We start from the raw sequence: 12,823 nt of genomic DNA on the forward strand, positions 1-12,823 counted from the left end.
CACGTGACTCAAGAAACATACCCTCGAATAACTATTAAAATCTTCTTCTAATAATTCTTAAATAATAAATTTAAAGAGTGTGAAACGCACCACATCTATTTAAATGTATTATAATTACTTAATTTAATGTATTTCCCAATCCCAAATGTAGGCTACTGTGAATATAATACATGCAAATATATGCAAAAAATAGGCAACATGCGACAGCCAAGTGATTCAAGAAAACATGTTTACTTGTACAGTACATCATTTAAAGGTCATGTCATAGGTCAGTAGGCACTATGGTGTCTCATCTCATAGGCAGAGGGTGGCAAAATAGTGGTTTATAACAGGGTCATTGTGAGTTTTTAAGCGCTATTAACTCTAAGAAATCTAAGCTACAAATAGCGACAAATGTATAATTTACACTATACACTATGGCTGTTAATGACCCGTAACTTACAGGGTTTACCGAAATTCACTTCAAAACAGCTTAAAGGTCTGCCTATTTATCTAACTCACATATTACACAGTATAAAGGGAATATATATTAATATGTCAAGCAATAAATTAATTGCTTGTGTTGACATTATATGAAAAAAAAAAAAAATTCCCCTTAAGTAAATTTCTAATAAAAGACTAAACTACAAAATATTTATTTTCATATACTGCACAACATTATAAGCAATCAAGTGTAAGAGTTGGGGCAAAAACAAGGAATGTGTCAAAGTGGATGTTCTGTTTGCAAATATCACCAGCCCTTGAAAATATTCTCAGGAAAACAACATCATTACTTCAGCTCAATGTTAAACAAAATATAATGTTATTTCTGCATAAAAATAAAGTTTGAAACACCAAGTTTGAAAGGTTTATGCACTGCTTCTGTTAAGAAACAAAAGGGTCCACCCTCCGATCGGGACATCATGCTCAGCAAATGCTTCCCTTTCATCAGAGAGAGCGTTCACAGACTTTTAATGCAGCTCTCTGTGGATCGCCATAAGCAGCGCCACCCTTACAGGAAAGAATCTTCTGATGGCGGCGCGTAAGAAAATCCCAGGAAGGCATCATCAGCTTCCATGACACTAGCATTGATGATTGACTGCCCTGAAGAGAAGCACACCGAGTTTGGCACGGTTTCCTCTGTAAACTCGGGATCAAAGTTTGAGATGTCATACTGGGATTCCTGCAAGAAAACATTTGAGAGTTGACTGTTTTAATATACTAATGTATAAAAGTTTGAAACTTTAGCAAAATAATTATGTTGTTAAATCTCACCACACTAGGGTTGAATGGAGGAGGAAGCCTTTTCTGTTCAAGGTCATCCCAGTTAATGGATGAGAAAAATTCGTGTTCTTTGACTTCATTCTGTAACAAATAGCATACAAGGTCTTTTTCTGATATTCCAAGATATTTTGAATTCAACATTGCCAGACTGTTTGGTTGCTTTGTTGGCATTTTAACGCCATGCCAGCTTCCTTGGCTATTTTCATGGCGAGTAACAATATTATAAGATGTATAGAAATATTATAAAAGAGCAATTTAAATTTTGCTTTGGAAAAAAACTAAAATGGGGTTCAGGGTTAATTATTTATGTATTTATTTTTTTCAAAAGTGTTTCATTGCCTGATTGAATGCCATGTTTCAGGAAACTATACTGCAAAAACACTATTGAGATTCTACTAAAATGTTTGACACAATCATCCACCAGGGGGTGATATATAAGTACTAAATATCTCACAAAGTCATCTCTGAAGCCAAGCCTCCTGGTGTGGTCTTTCTCCAGCAGGGCCTGTAGGATGGACCAGGCAGCTGTGGATGCCCCAGGGCGCATGACAAGCTCCTTGTGAAGAATGTTGTCATACATCTCATGTGTGTCCCTGCTGTAGAACGGAGGCTGTTGGCATAAAGGTAAAACAATATTTAAACTTTACTACCTATGTATTTCAGACAACTAGCCAGATTTCTATTTGTACCTTACCAGGCCATAAAGCATTTCATAGAGCACAGATCCCAGACACCACCAGTCCACAGTGTTATCATAGGGTTGTTTCCTGAGTACCTCTGGAGCTAGATACTATCAAAACAACAAAAGAATGCAATTATTGCATTAAAATCGTTACGTTATTCTACCCTCCAAAAGCTTAATTTGCAGTTAATAGAGTGCAGCAGCCATGACGCCAGAACCCGGAAGACTAATTCGCTGGTTCCCTCAAGATTTTCCTGTGGGTTTTTAGATTTATTAGTAAAATAAGGTCTGTGGTAAACATAACTTGACAATATTTGGATGCTTTGCTCTACAACATAAATTACACACGGCCAAATCGAAAAGGCGAATTTTGAAGCTGTTATGTTTATTATAATGTATGTTTCTAATAAGTAACTACATAATAACGTTTGGGGTGCAAGTGAGTGTAATTTACGTTGTAGAGCAAAACATGTTTACCACAGACCTTATTTTACTCATAAATTGAAAAACCCATTAGGAAAATCTCGAGGGAACCACTGGTGAATTAGTATTCCGGGTTTCGACAGCACGACTACAGCACTATTTTCTCTGAGGAAAATGCAACAAGGGTTATCTAGGCAAGTGTGATGACCAAATATGTAACAATTTAATAAAAATAATCACAAGAAGTATTTTTTTCCATGCAACAACTAATTAAACCATATATTCACTGTAACATACATATCACAGTAACATGTTAAACACACTTTTCAAACAAAAAATTAAAGACACATGCTATACATTACCGATCAAAAGTCTTTGGTCTGTAAAAAAAATGTCCCATTTAAATCTTATTTTAAATGTGATTTATTCCTGTGAATTCCAAATTCCAAAGCTGAATTTTCAGTGTCACTGATCATGTGATGATGATTACATAATTTCTTATGAATTAATAATGTTGAAAACAGTTTTGCGGTTAAATATTTTTGTGGAAACCGTGATATATATTTATCAGGATTCTTTGATGAATAGGAAGTTCAGAAGAATAAAAAAAAAATACTGATCAATTAAATATGTCCTTGCTGAATAACAGTATTAATTTCCTAAAAAAAAAAAAAAACATCTCACTGACCCCAAATTTTTTAACAGTAGTGCAAGCATCATTCATCCATCGTATTTATATTATACAATACCTCAGGTGTCCCACAAAATGTGGTCGTTGTGTCTGCTTGGGAGATGCCCTCTTTACACAGTCCAAAGTCAGTCAAGACTATATGTCCCTTAACAAACAAAAGATGCAAACAGGAACATTTTCAGGAAGCATGTCACCACACAAAAGGCCTATTCTTCACAGAGCCAAAGAATCTAGTGTCTGACTGGAATATTTGGCAGGGCCTTGATACCTCACAATTTCATCAGATTTGACAGGAAATGCACAAATAAAACTTAAACTAATCTCTAGCATTCTTACAAATTAAAAATAAGTCTTCGATTTCATTGCTATGTTTTATTTGGCTGGCCAAAGCTATGCTTCGTACACCTCGTCTCGGAAAATCAAAAGAGTTTGTTATACTTCACAGTGAGGGTAGATTACTCTGTTTCCCCTGGAACTCTCACAACGTTGATCAGCTATGCTCTGGCAATGATAAAAGTGGGGAAAAAAGAGGGATACTTACTTGAGAGTCCAGCAGGATATTTTCTGGTTTCAAATCCCTGGGAACACAAGAACACTTAACGCGTTAGCATTTTGTCATATGTCTTCAGCCAGGAACAATTCAACTGAAAAATGTTACACAGAAAAACCATCAACAATGAATTATGGCTATTATAATATGACAAGACAAGCCATTTAATTCATATGAATAGCAATACCAACGTCATGATGGCCATTTCACACGTGAGTGTAATTTCAAATGACTACAGTCAAGTCAGTTCATCAATCACAATTTTTCAAGTACAATCCCAAGTGACATTATGGCAACAACGGGGAAAACCAGAGGTGTAGAATGTGTCTGTTAAACATTTCTCTGCTCCTGGGAATTCTCACACACTTTAACAGCTAAACATCATCTGAGAACCACCAAACCTATGTTTTTATAGCTTGAGTGATTCTTTAATAAAGCTGCATTTACCTGTAAACAATGTTAAGAGAGTGCAAGTAACCCAGAGCACTTGCCATCTCTGCGATGTAAAACCTCGCTCTGGGTTCAGGAAAGGTCCGCTCTTTTTGCAGGTGAAAGAAAAGCTGTAATGGAAAGAATCAAAAATTGCAATATTCACTTAGTAAATGCAGAAAATAGTCAGGCTACCTATTACATCATGGTTTGTCATGGCTATTTTGCAGCCTGCCTCACAATGATACTGATTGTTTATGTGATTATTCATTAGCTGACATTTAAAAATATGTTCATCAGACTTATAAAACCTAAAAAACAGGAAGTCAGACCAGTGGTTTAACTGAACATGTGAATAGGAACCATGCAAAATGCCAATAAAATTACCAATAATTTGCAACAGTCATGCATGGGCTTCATCTCACTTAGATGTCACATGGCAATCTCCTACATTTCCTTGTTAAAGTGATAGTTCACCAAAAGATTCTGTCATTATTTACTCACACTTATGTCATTCCAAACCTGTATGAGTTTTTTTCTTTTTCTTTAAATTTGTTGTTTGTACGGACAAAAACAGTTCTTCAAAATATATTTTGAGTTAGGCAGAGAGTTTGAAATGAAATAAGGATGAGTAAGTGATGACAATTTTTGGGTGAACTATCCCCTTTAAGACATACAATGACAAATGTCACTGTCATCAATAGCTCTATTTATAACATATTGGTTTATTCTGCCAAACAGTGGCTTTTGAGATGTGATAAGGCAGATGTCAGCCTTGAGTTTCACAACCACAAATAATACTCACTTCTCCACCATTGACAAAATCCAGGACAAAGTATAATTTGTCTGTTGTCTGAAAGGAATAGTGCAGTCCAACCAGAAAGGGGTGTTTAACATTCTTCAGCAACACATTACGCTCAGCCATAATGTGCTTTTGCTGGTGTGAAAAGAATATCAAAGGCATTCATTAATCAAATGTCAAAGATCATAAGAGAGAGAGGATTAATAAAGTTTTGGTTTTAAAACAAAGAAAATCATTACCTCTCTCCTGTTTAAAATGACCTTTTTTTGCAAGACTTTGATGGCGTAACACTTCCCATCCCGCTTCCTCTTTGCAAGGAGAACCTTTGTGTGGGAGAGGACACGGTGGGTTAGCAACGGTTTCACCTTCCAGTACGGCCACTCATGGACAAAAAACAAGCTCTAACTTCATAACTGAGATACTTTCACTTCCTAAATGGAGAGTCCGTGTTTTAGAAACAAACACTATGGCTAACCATACAGCAAACAAAACAGAGAATTTGTTAAGGCTCAGTGACATTCAGAGCTTTCAGGTACTGACACATAACATGCTACAAACAAGGAATTGACCCAGTTTCTCTCACTTATGTGGCAATCAATAATTGCACAACATATATTATATTTAAAAAGAAAATTTACCTTTCCAAAGCTTCCCTTTCCTATGACTTTAAGAAAGTCAAAGTCAGTAGGCTTTGCTCTATGGAAAGAAAAATGGAAATTAAGGCTAAAATAAAGGCATTTGCATCATTAATTTCTAGGGATGCACTAATATGAAAATTTTGGCCGATACGATAACTGATAATTCTTTATATTTGAAAGCCGATAACCGATATATTGCCCGATAAATCTAAATCCAAATTTTTATATAATTTTTGAGAGCCTGATTACAAAAACAAAAGTCTCACCATTAAAAGCCATGTCCCAAGCACACAATTATAATAATGTTCTAAATATAATTTTATGTAGCCTATATGACTGACTTGCTGTAAGTATATGTGTAAGTATGTTACACTTAACGGTATTTTTCCTTTTTGAAGTGATTCCAATCATATTTCAAGCAATTCAAAAATATCATGGCGAACAGTGCGTATCTTAAGTATCTCAGTTGAAGGAAATAATCCATTATTTATCTGCTTTAATATATCGAATCGATAACAACAACATTAAAAATGAACGTATGTCGGCTGATACTGACATGGTGGCGGACATATTGTGCATCCCTATTAATTTCCACCATTTTTTGCTACCCAATTTATAAATATTTATCACTATACAAAGTAATAAAGTCTATATAATTATTTTAAACAATTATAAAACACTTACTGTGGATTTGCAGATGGTCCAAGGTTAATGTTTCTAGAGGTAGAGTTACTCTGTAAGAGATATGACAAAAATACAACAACTAGGTATGACTCAATTCAAAGTTGTAGAGAAACATGTACTTTTATTTATTTATTTATTTTATTATGAATTTATTTGCATATGGACAGTACATAAATATAATCTTAAAAAAAAAAAAAAACTAAAAGTACATAATAAACATAGATTGTAGCGCAAGTTATTTTGCATACTAGGTCCCTAGAAAGGATTTAAAAAAGAAGGGAAAAAAGGCTATACATAATTCTATTTTTAACAAAACATTCATTTATAAATAACTGTAGCATGTCAAAAATGCTTAATATTTAACTACATAACAAAATGTCTGTGAACACAGCAAGTAAGCGAGACAGCTAGAAAAGTATAAAGACAGCTTACTCAACACATTATATATTAAAAACATAATAATAGTTCAAATACCAACCTTGTCATCTTCATCCTCTGAGGCATCAGAGAAGTTTTTAGATTTGTCCATCTGCAGAAAGTCTTTGACATCAGGACTGCGCATTTGAAATGAACATTCACATGTTAGAGGTCTGACTGAGGCGATACAAAGTCTCAGCTGTGAGGAGAAATATAAGCTAACATCAACAGCTCTCTGTAACAAGAACTGTAACCATGGAGAATTTGACCGAGAATCAAAAAGAAGCATCTTTTATTTGGCACAAGTTCACAAGATACAATCATATCAACTTTGTACTCAAAGTTCAGAGAGATATCAAGTTGTGGCTGATTTTGGCTTGTTTCCATCCAAAGACTATTCAAATTTTACAAAAAAGTAGATGCACTGACACTGGCTGATATATACTCACTGGTTGCAGATCTGTGGATGGGACACAATCTTCTGAATGAACTCATGTAACCCCGCTCTTCTGTGTTTTATAAACTCTAAGAATTACACAAAAAATATAGGCGCTTCATAAAAAATTCATTTAAAAAAAATTGTGCATAGCAGTAGTTCTCGTCTGGTTTTGCCTGATTTTACATTAATAAAGTAGTGAGCCAACACAATATAACAAATATTTATCATAAAAAAGGAAACAAAAATCCCAATTATTGTGAACTGCATAGGTTAAAAAATTCAAAATTATAACCATGAAACAGGCTGAATAGGATAATTTAGGATTTTAGTTTCAAAACGGCTCTTGAATTTTGGTTTCATGTTCTTGGTAGCCAATAATTCATTGCACTAAACACTTTGTGGTAGACACAAACCACAAACTCATTGCAAGTGAACCCATATTTATCCATGTAGTCTGAATCATTATTTTAATCTAGCATATTTTTGTTCATGGTTTTTGCGGATGTCTAGCAACCTGTTCATCTTAGCATCTGCTTATTTACCTAGCTTCCAGGAACTGACATGTGAATTTGCACCAAAATAAAGGAGAGCATGATTGCTGATGTCAAAAGCTGCGCATCCAAAAATGATAATGCAAGCTTTTGATATTATCATGCTGTCCACGACCCAATCAGATCTACGACCCATTTTTTGAGAACTTTTCATGACTAAAATCACCTCTGACAGGAAATAACTAATTTATCAGTAACTTATCAAAGCCAATGCAGTCCAATGTGAATACAAAGTGAACCCTCAGTGGAGCATGGGAAGCTACCGTAAAAATATGCACCAAATAATTGGACTGTTATTGTCCAGCGAGAAAGCAATTATCCAGAGAGAATGAGGGGGGAAGAGAAAGAAAAGCAGAGAAAGAATCCTACCATTGGTAAAGAAGCTTTTAGAACATGTGCACAAATTTTGCATGTGCTTCCAATGACCAGATGATTTCACTATGAAAAAGATCTTGACCACATACTGGCCGCATAATTGGTCGCACATGAGTTAAATACAATTGGTACTTGGGTGTGCATTCTCATTCTGTTATTTATGCACACAACTTTGCTGCCACATTGTCTGAGAGCATAACATGAGATTAAACAAGGACAAAGATTTTATAGGCTCGGGCAGAGCGGATTTAGCATGGCTGATTTTCTGTATGGAACACTGTTGGATAATCAAATTTGTCAAATACACATGATCTCTTTTAAGCTAAATGAAGCAAAGTCGTATGCGCACAAGATGACAGAATTTTCCTACGGGCTCTGTACAATATTCATTAATTCATGAGAAATCAAGGAAATGTGAAATACCTGGGTCAAAGTTGTCTCCAAATATTCTCTTAGCAGGAATCTTCAAATTCAGAGCAGGAAACAGTTTTTTCAACTGTGGAAAAACATAGGCTAATATTTTTAAAAAGCACTACCATTCAAATGCATGGTCAGTAACTTTTTTTTTTTTTTTTTTTTTACAAATTAATATATTGACAGAAAATGAAATAATATTTCACAATATTACTGTTTTACTGTATTTTTAAACAAATACTATAAACGAAGCCTTAGTGATTATAATAGACTTCTTTAAAAATCTGTAGTGTATGGTTTATACAGGACATTTCACAAAAAAGATACATTCCAAAAAATGTATTTACTTACAATGTTGTAGAGTTTATCAAACTCTGCATATCTCCGGAACACAAACCACTCATGCCTCCCAACACGGACCATTACTTTGTAAACCTAACGATACAAGGATGAAAACATTCACATAGGCGATGCTCTAATATTATATTTAAAAAAGAGTGAGACAGAGCGTGTATGAGAGCATCAGAGGTCCTGTGACTCACAGTATAGCGTTTATTCTTGTCTCTCTGTTCATTGTAGCAGGGAATGCTGACATTGGGGCAGCTAGGTTGCTCCTCCATCCTGAGGCCTCTCAGAATCTCACAAGCAACGGCTCACAGGTCCTCAGATCGCTCCCCTGCCTCTTGTGCACACTTGATTCGGATGGGAACTCTCCATTTTGGTCCTGCACAGAACATAAAAATAAGATGTTCTGCCACCGTCAAGTGCTCTTTTCAGCAGTGTCCATTAGTCCATTAATTTAGCTCCAGAGGGCCTTGCATGACAGGACAGGAAGGCCACTCAGAGTCACTAATCAAGTGTGGCATGAACACAGAGAGGAGCCTCAGTCTGGCCAGCCAAGCGATGAGTCTCCACCTCTCTTTTCCTCGCATTCTTTTATCCTCCCCTCTGCTTCTCTCCAACTGGGAGAGAGCAAACGGGGATATTCTTCTTTCATATGCCACATACTCCCTCTGTCAAGTGCAACACACCAGTGCTCACTGGGTGGGCGGCATTCCCCTTCCCCTTTGAGGTACTGTATATGAGGTATTTTTAGAAGATGCAAATTTAAAGGCCAGGCAGAGCCTCTGAAGAGCAGCTCAGGAGACAGTGAATGAGCGCTGAGAAATATTTCTGAGCACAGGAAGACTGACATTCCTCAGTTTATGATAATAAAAAAAATCAGCATTTTCAGCAACAGTTTTAGCTTGATGACAGGTTAAAAATAAATCAATAAAATTTAAATAACCAAATATATATATATATATATATATATATATATATAAAAATAAAGAGAGAAACTTTATATATAGTACTTTGTATATAGTAAGATAGCAAAAAACTTAAACAGAAAAAAATATATATAGTGTTTTAATAAGATATAAAAGCTTTTTATTATCATATTACAAAAACCTGAATTCAAATAATTAGCTATGTACCGAAATTCTGTGAGACACTTTAAATGCACCAGCTTCATCAAAATAGTGACCACCAAATCAAAGAAAAACAGACAATTTTCTAGAATAATAAACATCTTTACGCACATTATACTTATTTTTAAAATAAGCAGCAGAATAAGCACTCTTCATCACACTGCGTGACATGAAATACAAACTAAACGTGTCCAGATGAGATAACAGTCTGTAGCTTTTGCATAGTTTATCGTATCGCTGAGATCTGTATTTTCTACATTCATGTGTGCTTGGAGGAATGTCACAGGTTTATTTGCCTACGTGGCCATTGAACTATTCAAGGAATATGAGGGAGTTTAATGATGAATGCATATTAAAATGTGTCAGTTATATTGGAGCTCTAGTATTGTTTTAAATATGCAAATAAATGAACTGCCCAGTGCATCTGCACAGCCCTAATGATTTATCCGAAAGACTGAAAGAATAGCCTTATTGAAATGTCTGTTCCAGAGTCAGAGCCAAATAACCAAACAGAAACACTTCACCTTGAAAGTGAAACTAGAAACTGGGTTCTGTTATGCATGACATGAGAAGTGAAAGATCACTGTCAAAGGCTTATTTCAATTTAACTAAATAAAATCAGGACAAGTGATACAACAGCTTCAGGCTCATTATTATGCAATTTCAGGAAACTATAACCACTTAGTTAATGTCATCACTACACAGAAGGTGTCAAAAGGTTACTGTTATTAAACCTGACCTCATACTATAACACCTCAAACTGACAAACAGGTTTGAGCAGCGAAAAGAAAATGCAAATGAACAGACATACTGCTAGCAAACTAGCACAGACATGTCCCACATTAAAATCTAGATTCATGCCGTGCCAAAACGCATCAGTGCAGGTTTGCACAGCTTTCATCTCAGACTGAGTGTAATCCTACGTTATTAAAAATGTCATATCTAAACACACTGGAATCTATAAGTGGGATGTGTGTCAAAGAAACCAATAAAAAAAACTTAGGACAGTTTAACTTCCAATAAAGTTTGTAACGGAAGGCTTGGTGAATATTTCACTTGTTGGTCATATCATTTTTATTTCAATGGTCAACATTACTTCTCAAGAATACTGGATGACACAGACTAGCCCACACAGGATTCATAGATTCATTTCTCAATGAGAAACTATCCCATGAATAATTTCAAAACAAATCATCCATGTGCTATGTTGTTGAATTGTTTTTAAGAAATCAGTTCAATTTAATGAAATATTACAAAACAAGGGATTGAGCAATATATACTTTTTGACTGATACAAATACAGATTATTTTTGTCTAATAAGTAATAACCAATATGCAGAACTGATATTTATTCATAGTTTCAAATAACTAAACAATTATGACTACAATATAGTAGCTGGTACTGAATAACTTATTACTGATTAAGTAAAGAGTGATAATAAAACTGATTATCAGTCTCTATTTTTATTAGTAAGAATATAATAATAATATTCTATATAAAAAAAAAAAAATAGCATTGCTGCAGCACAACACATTCAAGTGACATAAATCGCTAAAAATAATGACCCTAGCCTGAATTCTTTAATTCATGATGGTCTTATGTTGTAAATAGGAAGATTTTTGTAACTAGATTTTCAGACGGCTAGAAACAATATTTTGTACTGAAATCAAGCTTCAAAACAAAACCCCGACTGGAAGACATTGGTTTCTGGCTGACATTTGTTTCCTTCCTTTTTTTTGTAGAGCACTGTATTTCTGGCATTTGGCTTGCCTGTTAAATAAATAAATAAACATTTTATTACGTAATGTACATTGTGTACTACCGCAGAGAAAAGACCTGTTACAGCCCAAACTGTACTACAACCACCGACGTACTTCTAGAGTCACTCACGAGCTTCATATTGTTCAAAGAGAGTCAAGACATAACTTGCCTTATTTTCTCACTTTTTCCATCCAACTGACTCCAGTGACGTGTCGGGAGGCAAAGGAAGTCCAACGATTCAAATACCAAACTCGGCGTGTCTGGGTACTAAATACTGACCCAGCTTAACGGAAAGAATTTGTAGTCTCCTACATTCATCATGTTACCAATGAACCGCCAGTGAAAGAAAGACACATTGACGTTTGTTTCGAAGTTCCGAAACAATCAGTCACGCGACTAAATGCGAACGAGGAACGAAGAATAATAATGTTGTAAAGGAGCATAAACAACAGCACCATCTAGCGGCAGAACTGTCACACATACACATTTTTATGTATACATACACATCGATCACATTTTTTTTTATATTATGTAGATTTTTACAAGGTGACTTGTTAGGAAAGGGATATTTTAAAATGACGGGGGCAGGTTTTAAATGTCATACATTCATAAAATGTATTAGTTATAACATTTTATTTTATTTACACTTGATATTTTTGTATCTTGTAAGATACAAAAATATCAAGTGTAAATAAAATGTGCATTTGTGAATGATTTTTGTTTTTATATTTGTTTTACTTTTGAAAATTTTGCTGAAAAGTCATATTACATTATATTATATTATATTATATTATATTATATTATAAATAATGGAATTTATCATAACTAAAATAGAAAAAAACATGTAACATGGCAAGGCGTTTAATAATGTTACATGCTAATTCCCTTATATGTTTGTTTATCGTAAACCTGTTTATAGTATTTTTAACAAACCAATATTTTTATGCCAAACAAAGCAGATATTTATTCAATTTTTTTATCCTCCAAAGGCAAAATAAAATAAAAAAATATCCGCAAGAGGGCAGCATGGGCTTATAATAAGAAAACTCGTATTCAATGAGATCAGTTTTATTTTGCAGTGCAATGTAATATAACATTATAATACTCAAACCCTGCCAATAAAGCGCTACAATATATCTTCAATTGGTTTATTTAAATATAAAAAGTTCTCAGCTGTAAACATACTAAGTAATAAGTAAAAGTAACTCTTGCTGCATGCAAATAAAAAAGGG

At 34.5% G+C, this 12,823-nt stretch overlaps 1 protein-coding gene across 1 annotated transcript; it reads right to left on the reverse strand.

Moving 5' to 3' along the window:
- Positions 1-101: 101 nt before the first annotated feature.
- On the reverse strand, positions 102-12,055 carry sgk3 (serum/glucocorticoid regulated kinase family member 3). The gene is made up of 17 exons (XM_081353328.1): positions 11,761-12,055; positions 8,901-9,082; positions 8,710-8,793; positions 8,368-8,440; positions 7,029-7,104; positions 6,641-6,716; positions 6,163-6,212; positions 5,479-5,536; positions 5,080-5,163; positions 4,844-4,975; positions 4,057-4,169; positions 3,601-3,637; positions 3,118-3,204; positions 1,958-2,053; positions 1,718-1,873; positions 1,255-1,344; positions 102-1,162 (listed from the first exon to the last, which is right to left on the reverse strand). Exons 2-17 carry the CDS (start codon positions 8,976-8,978, stop codon positions 992-994), a joined length of 1,461 nt encoding a protein of 486 aa, XP_081209454.1. The 5' UTR covers positions 8,979-9,082; positions 11,761-12,055; the 3' UTR covers positions 102-991.
- Positions 12,056-12,823: the final 768 nt, after the last annotated feature.

The sequence above is a fragment of the Scardinius erythrophthalmus genome (genome assembly GCF_964197995.2).
Source record: "Scardinius erythrophthalmus genome assembly, chromosome: 22".
Lineage (NCBI taxonomy): Eukaryota > Metazoa > Chordata > Actinopteri > Cypriniformes > Leuciscidae > Scardinius > Scardinius erythrophthalmus.

What these genes read in the sequence shown, in the direction of transcription:
- sgk3 (XM_081353328.1), bottom strand. Translation starts at nt 8,978, where the DNA reads ATGGAGGAGCAACCTAGCTGCCCCAATGTCAGCATTCCCTGCTACAAT. An exon ending in TCATTTTAAACAGGAGAGAG is followed by an intron (nt 4,976 to 5,079) that starts GTAATGATTTTC and finishes TTTTCACACCAG; the next exon opens with CAAAAGCACATTATGGCTGA. An exon ending in ATGAAATGCTTTATGGCCTG is followed by an intron (nt 1,874 to 1,957) that starts GTAAGGTACAAA and finishes TTATGCCAACAG; the next exon opens with CCTCCGTTCTACAGCAGGGA.